At 41.9% G+C, this 22311-nt stretch overlaps 1 protein-coding gene across 1 annotated transcript in view; it reads right to left on the reverse strand.

Moving 5' to 3' along the window:
* The window catches only part of grin3ba (glutamate receptor, ionotropic, N-methyl-D-aspartate 3Ba), a 37376-nt gene extending 20162 nt beyond the window's left edge, over positions 1 to 17214 (reverse strand). The window contains exons 1-8 of the mRNA XM_067614808.1: positions 16627 to 17214; positions 14056 to 14210; positions 11295 to 11791; positions 9883 to 10154; positions 8897 to 9133; positions 5492 to 5638; positions 5028 to 5173; positions 2226 to 2341 (exon numbers count right to left, since the gene is read on the reverse strand). Of these exons, the coding sequence (XP_067470909.1) occupies positions 2226 to 2341; positions 5028 to 5173; positions 5492 to 5638; positions 8897 to 9133; positions 9883 to 10154; positions 11295 to 11791; positions 14056 to 14210; positions 16627 to 17214 (2158 nt within the window). The remainder of the gene's footprint in view (positions 1 to 2225; positions 2342 to 5027; positions 5174 to 5491; positions 5639 to 8896; positions 9134 to 9882; positions 10155 to 11294; positions 11792 to 14055; positions 14211 to 16626) is intronic.
* Positions 17215 to 22311: the final 5097 nt, after the last annotated feature.

Below are 22311 nucleotides of genomic sequence, written 5' to 3' on the forward strand. Positions count from 1 at the left end.
CAACAATGACAGCGTTGGTGATATGATGAGTTTATTTTGGGGGAGTGGTAGATGACAAGCCCCATCACAGAGTATATGGAGGTTTACATTTTAGAGGCATTCAACTGAAGAAAGATCAGGCATTGGCAGTGGAGACAGTTTCAGTTCACCCTGGTGTATGATTGCTAAACCACCACCATGGCCAGAGCTGCAGGCTTTTTCCATGTAACTATAGCAAGGAGGGCAGGCCTCATTAAGCTGTGCTTAATGAGGCCACCTGGTTTATGCCAGGTTTCAATTAGGCACATGAAATCAAGCCCCTTGTCCAAAATGCGGTCATGTATGAGAAGGGATTTATCAGTGAGAGATTGTATATTAATATAGTTCCATGGCGGCAGGAGACAGAGCTGAGGATGGACATCTCTGCAAACTCCACAGTACACTGTGATCCACTCCATTTTGCATCTCACCTGGTGTAGGGTAGTTTCGCAACTTTCCAACGATGACGCTCAAGTTTGTCTGGTGTATTCAACACTTAAACCATGGTGCATAGATGTAACAAGGTCGTTTCTTAAAATCTCAAACTCTTGGCAGCGGGTTAAAAACCCCTTGTCATGTGTAATTAGGAAGCTGTGTAAACGCCATAGCTGTGTGGCTGTGTGTAAAGCAGTTGTGTCGTTTGGGCAGAATGGCAGTGTTGGTAACAGCCATAGGTACAGTCACGCAGTGGAGATCATTACAGCAAACATGAGTAGAGCTCAAAGAAGAATGTCAGTCACTGCTGTCCATCAGCAACAGCACAGCTCTGGGTGATTTCTGTGCTGATATAGAGTTCAGGGGAGCTGGACGGGGCTTTGTGGCACACCTGAGCTGGTAGGCTGGAGGAAGAGACAGCTGGAGAAAAGGGATCCTAGAAGAGCAGGTAGTAATCACTTTACATTGAATAATCCAAAAATCCATAAGTCTCAGTAGAGAAGGTAGGAAGCGCTTTACGTTGAATAATCCAAAATCCATAAATCCCAGTAGAAAAGATAGGCAGTACTTTAGTTAATCCAAAGTCCACCAGTTCGATAGAACGTATTCCGACTCAGGGAGCGATGAAAACACGCAGACCATTGATTGTTTAAAAATATGGAGTCATGACAGCTCCCCAAAAGTGTAGTCAAAATATCTCGATCGTCCCCTGGTGGCTGGCTGCAGTATAGGTCATAAGTCCCACCCCTTCCATGTTAACGGATGGGCCATGGGCCAAGCTAAAAAAAGTACACGTCCAAGATGGCTTCTGTCATTTTAGGTCGTTCTTATCATGCTGATACTTGTTCAAGTGCTGATAAGTTTGTTTTTATTAGTTATTCGATGATATAAAAAGGTGCTGTGGCGTTATGATTGACAGCTATGACAGCTGTTCTCAAACCTCCTACAGACAGCGGGATGGCTGAGGAGGCGTGTCCTGTGGGCCACCATCCCACCACCTGACCCTAATGTGCAGACTCTGGCTCCAAATGATGTCACACAAGCAAGATGGTAGCTCCCGGAAAGGAGATATTTTGGCTTCACTTTTGCATAGCAGTAGGAAGTGGAAACGCATCGTCCATATTTATATACAGTCAATGACACAGGCAGAAAACAGAAAAACATTAAAAGCTCAAACAAAATGCAGGAAGGCCATGTCAATCACATGAGCAGTGAAGTTCACAGTCAATTGTCTATTTAGCAAAGAGGAGCGGCAGCCAGAATGCGCCAGCATTCCCTCATAAGGCAGAGTAGCCTCTCTCCCACCACAACACAAGCACCAAAACAAATCTATGTTTTGTTGTGTGTGGGTGTTTGTTACCTAATTACATTATGGGGAGAAATCTTTTCATAGAGTTACATTGTAGAGACTCAATGACCCCACAAGATCATTTTATCTTAGGATATTAAGAGTACAGAAAGGGTTGGGGTTTTGGTAAAGGTAAGGTAAACAAGAAAGTAAATCTGATTCATAGTCCTTTAAAGTGAGCATTTCAATGTGCTTCACAGATGAGAGAAATAAGAAATAAAAGGAAAAGGAAATAAAAAAGAGACAGACTAGACAGTATATAAAAACAAGGACATAAACCACTAAAAATTATGTCATAAAATCAAGAGAAAGCCAAAGAAAACAAGTTAGATGCTTTAAAAAATGCCTGCAGGGAACAATTTGTAAGTCAGTACAATATCCTCACAGGTGATAAAAACCAGTGTGTCTTTGAGTGTGTGTGCACCTTCAATGGCGAATGGCTTCCCCACAGTGAGCAGTTTGCACTCTGCGTCGATAGAGACCTCAAAGTCCAACAGGGCTTTGTCCATGATGAACGCATCTAGTGCAGGAGGATCTGTCCTTCACCACCAACGCGCACACAAACACACACACACACACACACACACACACACACACACACACACACACACACACACACACACATCACACGAGTGAGAAAGAATATTAATTGAAGAACCTAAAACTTTTGTAGACCTGTAAATCAGATTTATAAACTTTTTCACACTCCCCAGAACCGTTCAGGAACCTTGTAATTGGGGCTGTCATTCCACTTTGTCATTTATACAGAGCATGAGATTAACTGCATTCTAATACACTGTGTAAACACATACATCATTACCTAAACCAACAGAATCTGTGGCGGACTGATAAGGCATTATACACACTGCCGAAGACTTTCCTACTCTGGCAATATCGATCCAAATGACCCTAATTGATCCCTAATTATAGACCGTTCCTCTGTGTGCAGCCTTTGCTGCTGACCAGCAGCAGGCAGGAAATAAGTTTCAGGATACAAAGCACAGCACAGATTTGAATAATACACCTACACACTAACACACTAACAAAGACGTAAAGATACACATTTCCTGACACACATCCAGACATCCAAATTTACACACAAGCTCACAATTACACACTCATATTTCCATGCACACATATACATCTACACAAATTTGAATGGCAGACAGGTGAACAAGCATAAATGCATGTATTGGAAAAAGCACACGCACACACACGTTGTCTAAAGGGGAAAAATAGATTGTATCTGATCAAATTACCTGAAACTTCTTGTTATTCAGGACATTTACTGCTAAACAAAAGGTTGACTTTACAAAGTCTTTGCTGTGCTGGCAAAAGCAGAAAAGTCTGTCTTTCCTCTGTCTAGATCTGTCAAAGACGAGGAGAGAGGAGAAGAGAGGATAGAAACTTCTTTTGGGACTAAAAAGGGTCGGAAGTTATCCGATACTCGGCCTGAGTGGCGTGTGTATCGGCATTAAAGTGTGTAGGTATGACTGTCAGTTGTAAGCCTGTGTATGCAGGTGATTGAGAATGCATTATTTCTTCTGAACCTATACATTTGTGTGCATGTGCAGCTAGCTGCCTGTGTAGCCCTTGGCATTCTGTCTCTCCAGGAGAAGGCTTGTGATTTTTTTTTTCCTCTAAGATTTGAGTGCAATATTGGGGTCAGTAGTTCTGCCAACACAGTATTTTACTGCCTCACTCTGCTTCTCTGCACTGCTGTGACTTCCACTTCTGCTTTGCCTCGCACACAAACAAACGCTGCTTTCATCTTCCCTGTTCTCATCCTCTTTCTCTGAACAAGCGCTTTGTATCTTCTCCCTTGTATCACAAAGTCAGCACATGCACTATCTCAGCATCTCTGCTGGTCCTCTATGGTGTGCACATTGTGTCTGAGAAGTGTATGTGGTTACAGCTGTGTGTGTTTGCAGTGTGTAGTACAGTATGTATGTGCACTGGAGTAAGCCAGAGTAAAATATTTTAGTCATTCTTGTAGCGTCTGTAAATTCATGTGTTATGTGCAATCACAAGTCCACATTAAATCTAGTTATTTATATTATTATTAGAATAGAAGTTATTGTCTTTTCCATAACTATGCCCCAAAAGATAAAGATTTAACATGGACTACCTTTAAACCAGCTTAAAACCCTTTTCTATGTTTTCCACTGCCTTTGACCGTACTTTAACCTCTCAGTATCATTCAACTTTGTATTTACATCCTAAACTACTTTCTGTTTATTTCTGTTTTTAACTTTTTTAATCTCTTCTTAAATCTCTTAAAGGTGTTACATAAATAAACTTGCCTTGCCTCCTTGCTTTCATCTGCTCACTGTCCCCATTCGACATCCGATTCATCTGTTCGTCCTCCGTCCTCATTTCATCAATCTGTCCCTGACCTTCATTCATCCCAGCATTCAACACTTCAATTTAATAAACACAGTTTTTTCACTCAAATGGGCAGGACTTGTATGTAATTCATTTCTTTCATCCTACTTAGACCTTAGGCTAGGAGGTAACTATCTCTGGATAAGGAAAAGCTCAGGCTAATGTATGCAGCTCACAAAGTGATGAATATTTGATCCTATCTCTCACAGATGCAAAAGCAAACAGTGTGTTCACTAGAATAAGAAAACATCTACCGATGGGTTACACACAACATCACTGCAGGTAGAAAAAGATCAGCCTTAAAACACAATTTGCATTGAGCTACACTGGGCTATTGCATTGATTTTGGATCGTCAGTAGAGACTCTCCCTCTTAGCTAGAAATTTGAGCATCCAAAATTGAACTGATGATGTAATCAGGTGACACATTTTGGAGTTTGTCCACTGACAATAAATTAATGATGGTACAACTGGTGAATCAGAAAATGTGCACATACGCAAGGAGTTGCTCCATTATTCACTGGCTGTGGATCAGCTCCAGGATTTGTCTCTAAATGACATCATGAGCCGTATTAAGTGTGTGCTTTTCATCTTTGAGTAAAGACTTTGAAATTCAAAACTGAACAGTGGAATATCAGAAAAACAGCACATGGGAATTGCATTTTAGTTTGTTTGCGCTGGTTGTCAGCAGACTGAATTGTTATGGCACTGTGCATGAAAAACAAGTGCACACAGAATACAAGACAACCACGATTGATCAGATGCATATCACAGTTTAATGACAAGTGTAAATGAGATCATTTTATATTTGTACTGTGTGTGTGTGTGTGTGTGTGTCTTACTTTAACATATGTACGCCATCAGGGGTGGTGGGCTGGTTGAAGCGTCTCATGTAGTCGTGCATCTCCGGAAAGCTCTTTTTCATGTAATCTTCAGCGCTGCTTTCCCTCACAGTCCCAAAACGAAAGCCCAGGGAGGGATGGTGCAGCTGGGATGGTGCACCCACGATACAGGAAGTCATGGGTGGAGGAGAGGGTGTAGATTGTGGTAGAGGTGTTAAAGAGAGAGAGAGAGGGCAATAGATATCACAATGGGGCTCATATCAAATTCACTGTAGACGTGAACTCCCAACAGGGTTTAGGGATATGGAAAGCGATAATCCTTCGCAAATAATTCCGTTCTTTACTCATTAGCCTGTCCTTGTGTAAGATTAGTTTGTGTGCACATGTAGCTGTGCATCCCTATGTGTGTGTGGGGTGCTGACATGAGTGCTATTGCAAGTTTGTGTCCTTGTTTGCAGTCTAACCTTGTCATCATGAATTCCTGAGACCTGCTCGAAGGTCTTCTCCCCGACCATGACTGCTGCTAGGTTGGCGGTGTAGCTGGATAGCACCAGTAAGCAGAAGATGGCCCAAAGGTTCATCAGGAAACGCCCTGTCCAGCATTTAGGAGTCTGCCCAGTGGAGATTTATGCAAAGAGAGATTGTTTGGTTTGGCTGTGTTTTGCCTTTCTCTAATTATTAGCATATAAAAATAATGACACACAACAAGATCTGAAGAAATAGCAGGTCATGATGAAGAGAGAATCTAAAAATAGCTAAGATCAAAACTGAAGAATGTCATGAAGTCGAGACAGAAATGAAACTAAGACAAACTAACTGAAATAACAAAGTATATACATGAAAAATAAGGGCATGGATTTAAACAATTAAAAACACAGAATGTGTGAAAAATGGTGCTTTAGGTGTTGACATAAATGAAGAGGCCCCCTTGAGGCTCTCAACCTCCTCCTCCTCCTTAAAAATCCCAATTTAACCCCAAAGTAAGGATAATCAAGGTAATCAAAACAGACCAGAAAATGAAATCTACCAAAGTGTGACTGTTTGTGAGGCACATCAGAAATATCTTTCCATGAAATTGCCTGCCTAGGGGAGTAAATCCACCTGAACACTGATCGTTTATTTATTCCACCAATTAAAATCCACTTAACAGAAGAAAAGAGATGGGTTTCTAGTGTTTTAAAGGCTTGAGAATAATGAGACATTAATTATACAAACAAGGTTGTAACCCATTATTACGAAAGTGTTCAAAGTTCAAACTAAAAGCGTAATTACTGGGTGGATTGAAAGAGGAAAAAGAAAGGACGGCATGCACATTATAAGCACAAATTCATCAGTAATATTGTTTTATGGGAAGAAATGTGAACCAACGGGAGGTGAGGATGCCCTTTATTTCTCCCATGCAGCCTGTGTTTTATTCACAACATCTTTCATTTCACATTGTGCTTAGAGGCTACTATTTTTTTGTAGCTTTCTGTTTTCGTATGGCAGATATGCAGTTCAAAGCGAGAGCGGTACTGGCAGATTACCACTCAAACTTATTAGTAATTAATGAAAATTGGTCCTTGATTTTCAGACAGAGGTAAACAAATTCTCATTTATAGACAGTTAACTACAGATTTTTTGCTCTCTAAAATGACAATGGTTGCTGGCAGATTAACCTAGTTGTAGCTCTAATTAAGCTAACATTAGCTCCATTTGGTTGAAAATGCTATCTTTGGCTGACTTGTTTCCAGCTGACTCATTTAAAATCAAGTATCCTTTAAAAGATGCCTTAAATATGGACTTTATGGCTACATACATGATATGCTACGACTGAAAGCTGCATGCTTCAAGTATAGTCAGTGTCCTCGCCAGCTAGTGAACGATGTAGAACAAATAAAGAAACAGCATTGTTCTTGTATTGCAGTGTAGTGCTAATTAGTCAAGTTTGATAAGGAGAAAAAGTACAATCACAACACAACACAACCCTATTTGGCAGCTTATCTAACATACTTGTTCACATTTTCACACAGTATGTCTTTTAATGTTACAAAAGATAAGGCTTTGAGGCCGGGGACTAACAAACGAGTTTGGCAAATGTAATGCTATCTCAGTTAACGTTAGCTGGGGGTGCTGGAGTGTAAAACAAACAAACAGGAAAAAATAAATAAATCAGGACAGAGCTGCTAACGTTACCCTAAACTAGCCAATTATTTATTTTTTTTACCTAACCTGTACCACACAAATAATGCAGTAAGTTAATGCAGTATTCCTTAGCCTTGGAAGTAATACATGGATAAGTTAGTAGCCAGACATGCTAACGATTGCAGCTTACGTCAGAGCAGATAAACATACTGTTTAATCAATTTTTTTACACTTTTTCTGTCCTTTTGGTTTTGTTAAAAGCATTTTTCCATTTGACACATTCGTTAAGATTTTTAAGGAGCACTACCAGTGACTCCAATTAGGTTATTATTTCTGCATTAGTAATCAATTTACCTGCCCTCTCTCTTCCTGTTAGCCTAAATAAAAATTACTGTTTGGCTGTGACGCAGCACACAGAGGTTCAGGTTGTTGCTCAAGGACATTTTAACAGGTCACAAGGCTGCTAATGGACATAACCTGTTAATTGACACATTGCCAGTTGCAAGGATCAAACCTGTGACCTTTCAATTATGGGAAGGTCTCTCTAATCACTTGGCCTCTGTTCCACCCAAGTCATTTGCTCTGCTTCCTTTAGGGACAAAATGTAATTATGCATTTAAAGAAATATTATAATGGGGTGCATATTCAGGCACTGGTAGGAGAGACAGGAATAATTTAAGTAAATTACGTTTCAGATATTTATCTGTATGTGCTTCATGTAAATTTGAAGAGCAAACACAAATTATCATAATGATGGATTTTTGGCACAGTATGTTGCTGTTTAAAGAATAAAAATTGCAAAGGACAGAGTTGTTTTTCATCTGCGTTGTGGCTGGGTCTGTGCGACAGCTTTACTGTGGGTGCGACACGATCAGTCAAATCCGACAGGATCTCTGAAGAATACTTTTACTGCAAAGGTACATTTAATATATTGAACATATTTATACCAAACAAATTACATTAAAAAAGAGATTTTTTTATGTTTGAATGAAAGAAATGATTGTTTTTCATCTCGCTATGTATTTATTGAAAGACAGATTTGCCTAAGTGTGAGATTTGGCTTCCACTGTCTTCAGCGATCACTTGTCTCATACATTTCTTTCTCATACTAACCCTTGTCACTAGGCTCTCCAACTTTGCCCAACACTTGCCCTCTGCCCTTTACATCATTCTTTGTCTGCCCACCTCCATGTCACCCTCATTTTGTTTCTTTTTTCATCTCTGCTTACCCACTTACCCTTTCAACCCTATCTCACCATCTTTCTGTCATCCTCCCATTACCTTTTTTTGAAGCTCATTTCCTGATTTGCCCTCTCACCTTCCTACCCCCTGATTTCTTGTTTGAAACTTTGTGTCTGACTACTTTAGATAGTTAACCTCTACTCACTCCCTCTTTTTTCACCTTCATCCATCCCCATCATCCTCGCCATAACTCCTTCAATCTCTGTCGGTTCACTTACCCTTTCCCCTCTCCCTCCCTGGATGTGCATTATCCTCCTTGTGCCTCTCTACTTCATCACTGCCTACCTTCTTAACCTCTCCCCTATACATCTTCCTCCCTCCCTAGCCATCTTCATCATCTTTCTCCATACATCTTTCCCCTCCAACTTCCTCTTTTCTTACTCTCACTGTTTGTGTGCTTTTTCCCATAATGCACATCCCCTTCTCCCTTTCTCCTTGCAATTTCTTTCCCCTGCCCTACCTTGCATGATGCCTATTTATCACACATAGGAGAGCTACTTTACCTTGGTGGCGACAGTGCGTCCAAACAGTATGGCGTAGCAGAGATTGAGGGCGGAGGAGTAGGAGAACACACGCAGCCTGTTTCTGCCATGAGGTGTCATGCCAAAGGGGCTATTCCACTCATACAGGGTGAGGAAGAGTGCAGTGAGATGCAGTGTGACAAAAATCCCCACCCACATGGACCAGTGGAGAGGCCACATGAAGGCTCCAATTGGGGCTGCAGTGTCCCGGCTACGAACCTGGTAGGTCAAAAACAAACAACTGTGTAAGAAACTGACTCGATACAGTTGATTTCCCTCTGCACAGGTTACAGGTATTTGATGACGTGAAAAATTGTGATTATAATTCTGCCTCCAGTCTGCAACATCTTGTTGGTAAATTTCTCATAAACACTCCTGGGCATAATAAGCATCTAAAAATTGCATACATTGTTTTCATTTTGTGCTATTCATTATTTTGTAAGGGAAGGAAATCACTTTTTCAAACGATGGGATTCACATTTTCAAATGGAACAATATTGTCAGATCATATTATGCATTGCAATTTGTTTGCCACAGAGGGAGATTTTATCAAAGAAGAACTGCAGCATGTTTGGGGACTCAGCTAAGATGTCTTCTGCAAAGGCCTCTCAGACTCATTATACACTCTTAAACTGCCTCTCATTTTGAACTTTCATAATTAACATGCCTACTGAAAACTCAGCAAACTAATTATTCACCAACTAATGATCTCGCGCTCCTCACCAGATGACCGGGTGAGAGGGACATAAGGGCGAAATTAAGCAGTTGCAGACCATATCGTCAGAATATACCAAAACACTGTCAGTCACAGAAAGAGAGATTTACAAATCAAAGTAACACTGGAGATTGCAATGCTGCAGTTGCTTCACAATGTGGTATATTTTGAGGACATGCCCTTTGTCCTCTACAATCATTAAAATGCAAACTCTCAACTCTAACAAACTGATGATGACTTCAAGCAGTTGTACCAGAATGCCCAGGCTGGTGGAATAGAACGGCGAGGTGAAATCGATGACTCTGCTCCGGGCAGAGTTGATGGAGAAAGAGGTGACAGCCATGTCAGCAGTTCCACTCAGCAGGTCCCCGACCAGCCCCGTCCAGCGTCCTGTCCCGCTCATTGCTCCGTACTTCCCGTCTCCCACGATATAGAGGTCAAAGGTGAAGCCCATATCCTCTGCCAGTTTCTCCAGCAAATCGATGCAATACCCATAGCAGCACTTCCTCAGGTCATCTGGTAGGTCTGAGAGGAAAGAAGTGATGATCATGTGAAATGTATCCGTTCGGATATTTACATGCATGCTTTGGAAGTTAAAGAGTTTCACTTTTGAGAATTTGTCCACAACTGTTGACTATGGATCTTGGAAAATGTTGATGGGTCCTCACAAGATACTTGTGCGTTCTGTTTTTAATGACTCTGGCACCCAGGCTAGGACTACATTTAATCACATTAAATCCTGAGCTAGATGTAACAACCCTTGAACTATGTGTAGGAATAGAGTAGAGTTGGCAAGGTGAAGATGCTATAATATAAAATTTACACATTCTGCCTTTTTTGCCACTTTGATTTTTCTGGCAAACATTTTTTGCAAACTCATTCAATCAAAATCCAGCAGCCCACAGATGCATTTGTCTATGCCAATTACTCACGAAACTTGGCACCAATGTGTGAATTATAGTTCTGTCTAAGCACCAGCTTATAGAATTTTGCGACGAGGTATAGTGTAACTATATTATAGTGGATACTACCACAATGGATTATACAATTAGATCTGTAGCTCTTGAACCACTGACTATTAAATAAAATTATTTTACTTGCCTAAATTCCTGGGTCATCTTGAATACAAATGTCAATTTCTATTTACTCTCCCACCATCTGCTGACTTAAGTAAAAAAGTGTACAGTTGCATAGTATAGTGTATATATACATAGTGTATATTATATGTATAGTTGCCCAATAGTTTTCTTTCAAACCGACTCAGTTGTACTGATCTCTTATTGATTAAATGCCTTTAATCCTCTTCATTCATGAGACGTAGATGTAGCTGTGGAGCTGAGCCCTTGACATTGCACCTTGTATATTTTGAAACTGGATTGACCAGCCATGATACCATATTGATTTTACCCCTAAAATCCTATTCAGTCTGGAGGATGAGCAGTAGAGATGTGGCCAGTGACATAGCAATGAGATCTAAGCTAAGAGATCTAAGAGTTTAAATAAGAGAAGCTCAGAGTTTATATAAATTAGAACTTAAGCATGTCCCCTAACAAGTTAAAATGTTTTTTTGAGATGGATTACAGTAAATCTAAAGCATATCAGTACTTCATCACTCATGATTTATGTGCTTTAAAGTCTGAGGTCATATGCTAAAACAAAACTCACCACTGCCCTCCCAGTCTGCAGTTGTTGAGTTTGGGTTATGCAGCTGGTTGAAGAGGCCCTGGATTATGTCGGAGCGGTTGGTTTTGGGGTCCAGACAGAGCTGACCAGCTGGACACAATCCATCCTCATCCACCTCGCGTGTGAAGACAAACGGGTGCTCCACCAGAGTCACCACCCTCAGGCGGTGTCCTTCAACAGAAAGTCCCGGCCTCCAGCGTCCTCCAACATTAAAATCCCCCTGGCCATCCCCTCCCCTCACTCCAGCTCCGAGACCTTGCCCCTGGCTGCTCCCGAATCCTCCCACCAGCCCCAGGATCCCGCCCTCTAACTCCAGCCTGCCTCGGGACCACTGGCCTACGGTAACCCAGGCTGGCTGGCCCAGAGCGCCTCTTTTTAGGCTCCAGACATGAAACAGCTGGGATGAGAGGACTCGGGAGAATCCAGCATCCACCTGAATAAGGCCTGTGGCTCCGTTGAAGGAAGTGTTGGAGAGAAACCTCGAGGGACAGAGAGAGACAAGCAGACAATAAGCAAGAGGCAACAGTACAGAGAAAAAAAAAATCAAGACCCATGCTGGGATATTGCAGTTGAGAGATGTAGCATGTATAATACACAACTCTAAACTAGCCAGATGAAAAAAAAGGAAAAGCGAGGGGAGGAAAAAAAGAAAGGAAAAAGTTACAAACGACAGTGCACACAGGCATGGTCTGTTTGTGGAGCTTTAGCAAGTCTAGTCTCTAGTAATTGCATCTCCCAGAGAGTCATAATTAAAAGTTAATGCAGTGCAGTATGGGTCTCCTCCTATCTGCCAGTCCATACAGACATTCATTGCTATTCGCCTCACTCGCCTGATGGCCGCACATTGGTCTTTACGGTGGAATACATTAGGAAGAGCAATCCCTGTTCGCACATAAATCTGCTCTGGCCTCTTGAACTATACTGGGATTGTTAGCTCTTGTCTTAGCATTTGATCATGTGGACATTGTCAGGTGATGTCTCAATGTGAACCCATACAAGTGCTGTTTGATCATGTCTTGATTAGTGGGAGATTGTCAGGAGGTCATTGTAAATTGAAGGGGTGCTTGTTTAAATGTTAAAGAATGCAGGGATCGCTGCATTCGGTACGGGTGTTGAACCGTGCAGGGACTGTTGATTATGTCTGGGTCAAGGCTAGAAATGGCAAGTTTTCCTTACTGTTAATAGAAAAGGTTGGTGAGGCCGTAGCCCTCTGTCAGAGCAGAAAAATAGTATTTCCTTTCCCCTCTTTGTTTTATTCTCTCTTTTCTTATTTTTTTCCCCTCTCTGCCTCTTTTTTTTTCTTCAAAATTATATGTATGAATTGATGAGCATAGAATATAATCACCTCCGGAGATCTCTCTCCATTAAATATAGGACATAAGTATCAAAATGAGAAGACTAAATTGATCATGAGGGTCATTAACCTCACCTGCAAGCCATGCCTGAACTAAAGCCTGTCTGCACCACACGGAGAATGAAAGAAAACGTATGAATACATGTAAGCCTTTTTGTATTCTACTGGTGCTTTTGTTCAGTGGCCTCTTTCTTCACAATGTGATTTACTTCAACAGCACAATATCAATTTATAAACCCATTCCCTGTGCCATAATTCTCAAGAACCTGATTAAAAATGCTTCTGATTTGAAAGTCATTCCCATCCCATTCCACGTTAACTTATCAGCTCCCTCTGTCTCTGTGACCATAAAGCGGAAGTGCTAGCCTTGCCTTGAGCTGAAATCACTCATGGTAATAGTGCGGCTGAATCATCATATCCCATAGACAGCAGATTCATCAAGCCAACCCACTCCAGACTCATATAGCTGAGGCTGGCCACAAAGAAATTAAACATAGGCTTCACTTTACATCTCCTATCTGTGCAGAGAAGTGCGAAGCCCTCTTTTCCGCAGTTTGTGACACTTTCATTCATGCCCGGAGATAAGGATGAGAGATATGAGCGTAAGATGAGACAGTGATAAGAGCAAGGGGCGTGAAAAGTGCGGAAACACTTTAAAGCGGCGTCACTTTTTAGTTATGGGTTCCGTAGGTTGTTGTGTTGCATCAGGCCAGGGGCTGCATTTAAAGAATGACTGTGGATGTCAAAGCGGCTTGATAAGTCAGCCTGCGGTGTCAGAGAGGGATGGCTTCCTCTCACTAACACCTGGCCCCGGTTTACACGCTTAGAGTAAATGTCAGCAGAGTGGCCGGTAAATGATGACTCTATAACAGAGTCCCAGGCATGTGTCTCATTCTCTTATCACTCCATCTCTTTTAGTTTGGAGGAAAGTTTGCTCCCTCCCTGTGTCTGGAATGATATGAGACTTGCTTGTTTCAATGGTTTTAATCTCTTCAGGGGAGATGGAATCAGTGTGGCAGCTGTGTGAGATGGCACTGACTGGCAGATTTCACTCTGATAACAACAACCGTCTATCTATTTCCCCTCCTTTTCTCACTTTTTTTTCTCCACTCTCACATACTTTTCCACTCAAGTTACTTCTTCCCTTTCTTTGACTTTATTCACATTTTCCTTTAGCTGTTTCCTACTTCCTGTCTTTCATCTATCTGTTTGTGTTTGACTATTTTCTCCTTTCTCTCTAATGTATTTTTGGGAATAAGCACCCAGGGATCTTTTTAATTCTGGACATTCAGAAGAACTACATCAAAAGTGGCTAGTTTCTCATATTTCTACCGCTTTGAATCTGAAACAGTAATATTGTGCGTGTTTTTCTCTTGTCTTCCCTCATACCTTCCTCTCTCGCTTATATCTCCAGACATCCTCACACCCTCCCTGCCATCCTCGCTCTGTCCCTTGGGCATTGAGCTGTTAATTGCCTTCTCCATGTGGAAGTCTCGCACTTCCTTCAGCTTTGTTTGGGCTCTTTGGAGCAACCGCATGTCTGGCTGTTGCAGGGGAGGGATAAGAATCAGGGACTACACTGAAGGGCGAGGAGTCTAACTGGACTGGTTTGAATAGTGCGATAGAACAACCTCTTTTATCAGTCTCTCACAGGCCAGGAACAAAGGTCACTGACACTATATTGTGGTTGACTATTATAAATAGTCTATTCTGATAGTGAAGACTATTTCCTAATTGGCACTCCACAGGGAGATTGTGACTTTCCCTGGTGTCCCCATGAAGTTTTAGTCAGATTAAAAACATTAGTTATTGTTTTCTCTACTTTGTAGACTATAAAATGAGCAATTAATCATAAAAAACTAATGGACTTGCTTGAAATCTAATAGTAAATTTCCAGTAATATTGCTTTGTAACGCAGTTACCACTTCACTTGTTTTAGCCTCTAGCCCTCTATAACAAATTGTTCAGGCATCCCTGTGCTCAACTAAACTGCAGAAGGAGGGAACACTGTGAGAATCCAGTTTGTGATTATTTGGGTGATGTTGATGATCACTCTCAGCTAGCAGGCACGGTGTGGGCCCAGCTCGAACCACAAATCCTTCCCTCACCAGTATCACATGACCAGAGAAGTCGGATACATGCTGTTTTATCCATCGCACTGTTTGAAAAATATCCATGTTAACTGGCAGAGCAGAGATATTTAACTTTGGAGTGAGTTTATTGCACAGATTTTCAGTGCATCATTTACTATCAGGCACATAAGGCCCATGGATTTAGGCTTTTCTCTGCCTTAAGTGAAAACATTTATGGTTTAATATGTATCTCAATAGGCTTTTATTCTGCGTGTGTGTTTGTGTTATCACAGACTGCACCTTGACAGAGCCCGTGAAAGCTGTCAGAGACCCTTTTAAAATCTGATTGAAGCAGCAGCAACAGCGAAGAGAAACAGACAAAACTCTCTGGTGTCAGTCTGTAAATCTGTATGCCATAAAGACCTCTTCCCCACCCCTGGGTATGACAGCGCTATTCAGAAGGCGCCACCCCCATGGTGCAGAGGACAGACAAGGGCAGCAACCGGAGCGTACAGTACTACAAGTGGAGCCAGCAACTCCTCACAAAAATGCCAAAGTGTCACTCAGAAAGCTAACGAGCTTACAGACGTTAAGTGATGTGACCATAGGAATTTAATTACAGTTTTGTCAGCGTCGTCCACACATCGTGGGTGGTTTAAATGTGAACACTTGTAGGACACATTTTAGGTGTCCAAGAATCATTAAAAAAAGCAGTTGGCCAGTGACTGCAGGGGTAGAGACTATCTAAGGACCAGTCAAACCATGACTGTATCACTGCAAATCCCCTGTAGCCTAAAGCAATACATTTAATTTTTGGAGGAGGTTAAAGTCATCCGCTCTGCTGAAATTTTCTTCAGCTGCAGGGATACTGCACTGGAACTGACCCTGTTCCTGAACTTTAGTTAAGTGCCACACTATTAATATTGTTCTGTGTTAATTAATCTTAAAGGTTCAGTTCACCTGAGTCATATAAAAACATATTAAATTATTTCTACCAAAGATAGAGATAAATAGGCCCTTTGAAAAAACTGTACTGTGATGACAGTGGATTATCTAGACGTAATGGACACAATGGACTTTTTAAATGTAATTTTTTAATGCTGAGGGCATAACAAACCAAAATCAAAAAAGACAAACATCTCAAGCTCGCGTCCATGGAAAGTGGAAGCTAGATAGCCTAGCTTGATAATATTAGCACTGATTCCCATATTTTACTTTTCATTCATGTTGTTTCAACACCTGCTGAGTCATCGGCAGCCCCTGCACACTCAATGTTGTGTTCGTCCTGCATTATACATTACAAAGGAGGGGGGTAAAGATAGCATTTACTGTCTCTCTGTCATAATTGACTGTCATAATTCACACAGCAACGGGAATTCCTTCAGCACTTTGTATGCCACCTCGTATTTTGAATCATGACACATAGTGACATACAGTATGGAGTCACAGAGTAAGACACTCCTGTGCAAGTGTCTCTCAGGTCGTGAATAAAAGCTTGCAGGCCTGTAACTGAATGCACAAACTTGCAAAACGGAGTTTGCAGGCAGACACCGAGATGTTCAGCCTTCAAGTTTGTATATGCTTGCAGCACAGAACGTACACTTACAAATATAAATGTACAAGTTTCCAAAACTACACTTACAGATACAAACATAAATGTACAAGTTTACAAAACTGTGGTTACAGATAAAAAAACCCTGTCTTCAAGTACACCTTTTGGATGATATAATACTCCATAGAACTGACCTTTTAATTAGTGTGTGTGTACTGTATATGTGTATGTGTGAATATACCTGGCCAGATATTGTCCTGAAGAGGGCAGCTCACGTCGGTTTGGTTTGTCATAACAATTAACCATGTTCTGGATCAGTGCCAAGTCCGGCCTCACCATGGTCGCCGCAGTGACCGCTCTGCCAATCAACTGCAAAGCATCCCGGATGTAGAAGCTGATTGGCTTGCGGCCGACCTCGCCGTAGGCTAACAGGCCAAGGGGACCTCCTAAAGTGTGTAGCGAATCTGGCGACAAGGGGTATCCCATGATCCACTGCAGCCCTGGTAGTGTTGGAGCGAGGCGTTGAGCGGCACGCAGGACGGAAGAGAGACACTCGGGGTCAGAGCCCAGGAGGAGAACAGAGGAGAGGGGAGATGGGGAGCGCAGAAAACGGGTGGAGAGGATCTTCAAAGCTTCTTCTTCCTTCTGATCCTCTCTCCTCTCCTCGCTGGCCTCTAACCTTCTATCCCTCCCCCCTGAGATGTGAGTCAGGTTGATGATATCCCACAAATGCCAGGCAGAACCACTGTGCGTCTGCAGGTGAGAGAGCAACCCATCACCACCCTCTTCCCACCCAGGGCAAATTACAGCTGCACCTCCCCAGCTACCCTCCCCCCAGCTTCCTCTGTTCCTGTCACCATCTCCCCCCTGCAGGACCGCCAGCAGCAGGCTGCCCAGAGTTGATGGGGGCACACGGGCCGACATCTGCAGGTGGAATTGGTTCTATCAGAGAAGACAGGAAGGAGGTGGAAGAGTTGAAACAAACAAACAAAAAAAGAGTAGGAAGAAAGAAAAAAAAACATGAGTGAGAAAATTAGGGGGAAAACATAAAAGTGCAATGATGGAGGAGTGAACAAAAAAGGAGAAAGAAGAAGAAAGGGAGGAGAGAAAAGAGAAAACAAGATCAAAACAGAGATTAATAGATATAGCCAAACCCCAATACCTCGGGGCTGAGTAACATAAAATCACATTAAACGCAGATTTTATGAGAACCAGAGTAGCGCAAAACAATCCCTGTTGCTGCAGTAATTCACCACAACGCTGATCAGAAACAATCAGTCACATTTGTTCATTATCTCTCTCCCTGAATGAGAAGAGTCGCGCTGATTCAAACAAGGAGTCAATGATTCGCATCTAATCTGCAACATCACAGTTGGCTTGGCAAGACAACAGTAGCATCCACAGTTCATCCAGAAGCCTGCATTTCCAAACCCCACTGAAGACACTGGCTTGTTTCATACTGTTCCAAAATGGATAACACTGTTGTCCTTGAATGCAGCTCACAGATGGACCTTTCCCCTCCTTCCTTTGGGGCTTCTATCCATTTTTCATCCTATCAGTGCTCTAGGCAAGGTTGAGGGGGAGATTGCTTTTATATAGAGAGCCCCAAAGTTGAGCTTAACATGACTCGACACACTAAGCACATAAACACCCTCTGGCACAAATGCATACATATTTTCAGCATCTTAGGTGCATGTGCAAACTCTGACACACACACACACACACACACATAATTAGTTAAATCTGCACATATACTGTACATTCATGCAGGTACATAAAGTATGCATGCAAACTTGTGGAATATGCACACACTCACGCCCGTGTGTCTGAAGATGAGATAGCCAACTGCAACTCAAACACATTCATTCAAATGGAAATATCCCACCCGAGAGTACAAAGTAAACAGAGCAACCCTCTGCTGAAAGTCCTTGAGTCCCTCTAGAGAGGAAGAAAAAGATATTTGACTGAAGTCCGCAGAGACATGGATGAATTAATACGGCGTATGTACTTATCCTCCTGGGAGATGCTAGGTGTGTTTGAGCGAACAAGCGAAGATAGGCCTCTACGTTTGAACTCAATAGGGGGCCGGAAAGGTGGGGATGGTGAGTGGGTGGGGTGGCGAGACGACAGCAGGTGGCACAGAGAAATAGAGATAGGAAGGAGGTGCCTACTACAGGTGTTACCATTATTCAGGATTCCACTGTCAGGAATGGAACTAACATCATGCATATTTTGGCGTTGGACTCAGAGCCCAAAATGTGACGATGGAAGATCAAAACAGAACCTCGAGGCAGCTGGAGGAATTAGTATGTAAATCTATAACTGCTCTCATTCTAAGTTGCTCTGGGTAAGAGCCATCTATGCCATCTATCCCTTAAATAATAATATATGGCCAGTTGTATGTATGGATATGTTGCTGCAGTACCCACAAAAAATGGCAAAAATGAAACATTGTGGCACACAGTGGATGAGTGTGAATTATGTAAAAAAGCAGTAAATTATGCTCTTAGTGAATACAGTGTGTTAGAAATCCAGAGAAGGATTCTTGTTAAATATATCATTGTCAAATTAATTGTAATAATGATCATCTGTGGTACATCCCACAGCTGTGTCAGCTGTTCTGCACCAGCGTTGTTATATTATTTCACTTGCACTAATGATTATGGCTAACTTGCTTGAGTTTCAGAGAGATTCTTTTACAATTTCATTTACATTTCATGTGTGTAGCCAGTGCTCTTATCCAGAGTGACTCACAAAAGAGCACAACAGTAGAATTACTCCAAGAGCTGGGGCGAGAGAATAAGCAAAGGAATGTACAAGCTGTATTTGGAGTACTGTTAGTGGAGAAAACAAAGTCATATGATTGGGGGAGGAAGATGTGGGATGTGGGATGTGACTGTGAAGACATAAGCCTTTTTTTGAGGACATGAGTTCCAGCCCATAAGATGGGGAAGCACTCTGCTGTTTTGTAAAAAAAAAAAAAAAAAAAAAAAAAGGGGGCAATCAAACGTGAGAAGCACCAAATTGGACCCAATGAAACTTTTTTTTAAAAAAGCACATCATGAGAGTTATTACCTATTAAAACTGCAGTCATTTTTTCCGGCATTTGAATGTTTCAGCACAATTAATTCCAATGATATATTAGAGCAATAACACCCAAGAGAGCATTCTCTACTGTGCTTACAGGTAAAAACATGATGTGCAGTACTGTCTAAAAACATTTTGTTCAAAGTAATGTGCATTAATAATAATAGGAAAAAAACACCAAAAAAAGATCACCTTAACGTTTCCGAATAAACACACACCTATAGCCTTATTAATGGAAATACTTGGAAAAGTCAACTGCGGGTGTGTTTTCAACCAAGGGATTGGCTGGCTGAAACAAGCAGAAACAAGCTCTAAACACAACATTGACATGTTATCACCTTATAACGCTGATATGGCTAAGGTGTTAGCAAACAGTCACCTACACATCCAGCAGATACAGAACAGCATTAGCATTCATTTGGAGTCCATTCCCTTTTAGCTTTGTTTTCAGTATGCTACATGTTCCACTATGCTCGCCAGCTTGTCACTATCTTTGTCTGCAGTTTGTTGCTGGCCAAATAGTATACAGTGAGTTTATCACCGCTGAACAGCTGCCTGCAGCGGCCGGAAATTATGTTGATGAGGACACATCAAAACAGTACAGCTGCAGGACCTAAAACCAAAACAATGAGCTGAAAGACGCAAAAACGCTCTGTAGAGTTGAGCGGAACTGCAGAGCTGGAGGATAATTATCCATGAGTTTGCCACTTCGAGCAACCCTTTTCACATTCTAGTAGTCATGTGATCCACTGTTAATATGGAAATACTGATTATAGCCACTATAAAACCCTACATGTAACATCTTGGAGCATTGCCGTGTTACAAGAACAATAAAATCCCTGCCAGTCAACACTCCAGCTTAATCCTGCATGTCTTAAAATCAAGCTGGCAGCATCAATGTTTATCCCTGTGACATGGCAGATTTAATGTATGTGTGTGTGTGTAATGTATGTGTATATACAGTACATGTCGGCATACTTGTGTGAATGCTTATGATAGATCTTCCACTGAGGCTGTCTCCAAGAATTTGTGTTTGTTTTTGACATCCTTTGCTTTTTGCTTTGGGTCGGGGCCAACTTTGTTGCTGCAGTTATCAGACATTTGAATTTAAAATGTCTGTTTTTACTGAACCTGAGGGAACCTGAGTAGAGTTTTGATCTCTAGAGGAATGCAGGCAGTTTTTCTTTGTGATGTCACAGTCTAGACAAGATAAAAGGTGGCTCTACTGTCTGGAGCTGGAAAGTTAGTAGAGTACTGGCAGTTTCCTCTGAAAGCAATGTGAGGCAATTCAGTTTTAGAATATTTGTCACTGTGCAGGGACCAGCTACACACAAACAGACTTGATCCTGTCAGCCATGGTGCTGTAATTCCAGCTCTGATGTTCAGGTCAGACCAGACCCAGGATGATCAGGTCTCATTCAGGTTTAGTTAGGAATGTAATGGATGTTTTCTCTAAGCAGCTACACATTTCCGACTTGTAAGAACAGTGTGTACTGTATGTGTGTAGTTCGGTGTGTATGCTCTTATCTTTTTTCTATTCCCGGGTAAAAGCTCCAACTGCAAGCACTGACGTTAGAAAAGACTCTGAACTAAGGATGCAAGATAAGCACAGGTAAAAGGAATGTCAGCATTATTATGGTATAAAATATAAAATCCATACCTCTTCTCACACATCTGCAAATTAGGAGCCTTGAACTGAACCTCTGCCTCTACCAGACAAATCCAGAGTGCCGTTTAGTACGCTGGCCCAAACATTTCCAAGTCTTCAAATAAACTCCATGTGCACAAGTACATGCCCTGAAACCTGCGCACACAAATATATATACAAGCAGACAAGCACAAATGCAATAAAAACAAACAAACACATACAGGCACCCATGCAAGAACACAAAGATACAGTACAAACACACCGTGGAGTGAATACTCGAGCATAAACCCAGAGGGATCTATGGGCAATGTGGAGTAAGCAAACTGACATGAGTGTGTTGAATCAGAACAAGAGGGAGCAGCTCCCAGTTACTACGCTCATTCCTTATTTAGGCCTCCATAAGAAAAGCATCAACACTTGGAAGGTGTGCAACTGAATGCACAATGCCAAAAAGAAGAAAAGATTTCCCTGTATGAAAAAAAGAAAACTGGCACAAAGGAAACAGCTGCACCTGCAGTTTCAGAGCTTATTAAAAGCAAGTTGGGGGTGGGACTTGTTTGAGTATGTGTGCCTGTGTGTGTGTGTAGGAAGATTTGGGTGGTTGTGGATGGCTTAAGAGGCCTAAGATGTGAGTTGAAGCTCTGAAAAACCGGGTATCTCCTCTCGTCCTTCCTACACAGCTTCAGGCTAGGGATGCCTTTAACTCGCTGCAGCTTGACTTATTGAGAAAGCATACTGTGGCCCCAGATGGGCTTAACAGTCAGTTTGACTGTTGATTTAACAGTTTGCAGTCATAAATCATTTGCATCGAGCAAAGCGCCAGTAGAGAGAGTTGGTTGGAGTTGTCCTGGCTGTTACATCCAGCAGTGTGGACCCCTGCCTGAGCGACTGAATGACTGCTTAGCCTCCTCCTATGTCCAGAAGCAAAGCTCATGGTCAGGGCAGCACGCCAAACAGCAACACTTCACTGAACACATTAATATTTCACCGGTGTTGTCACCAGGTGTGTTGGCTGTATGGTGGCAGGATAAAGGGAGAGATAGGAAGAGAGACAGAGAGTGACAGAGATCGGTGTGTGAATGTGAATATATGTTTGAGATGAAAAATGGAAGAGAAATTGATAGGTGGTTTAATATCCGTATTTATGAAAGGAGGTAAAAGGTGATGATGTGGTGTGTGTAGCGGAAAGAACCAGAGATAGTAGTGTGCTTGTGTCTCAAGGAAGACAGAGAGAGATTTTCTCAGTAGGGAGCAAGTCTAATATTTCAAACACCTGAGATGAAAAC

The sequence above is a fragment of the Thunnus thynnus genome, chromosome 16 (assembly GCF_963924715.1).
Source record: "Thunnus thynnus chromosome 16, fThuThy2.1, whole genome shotgun sequence".
In the NCBI taxonomy this organism is placed as follows: domain Eukaryota; kingdom Metazoa; phylum Chordata; class Actinopteri; order Scombriformes; family Scombridae; genus Thunnus; species Thunnus thynnus.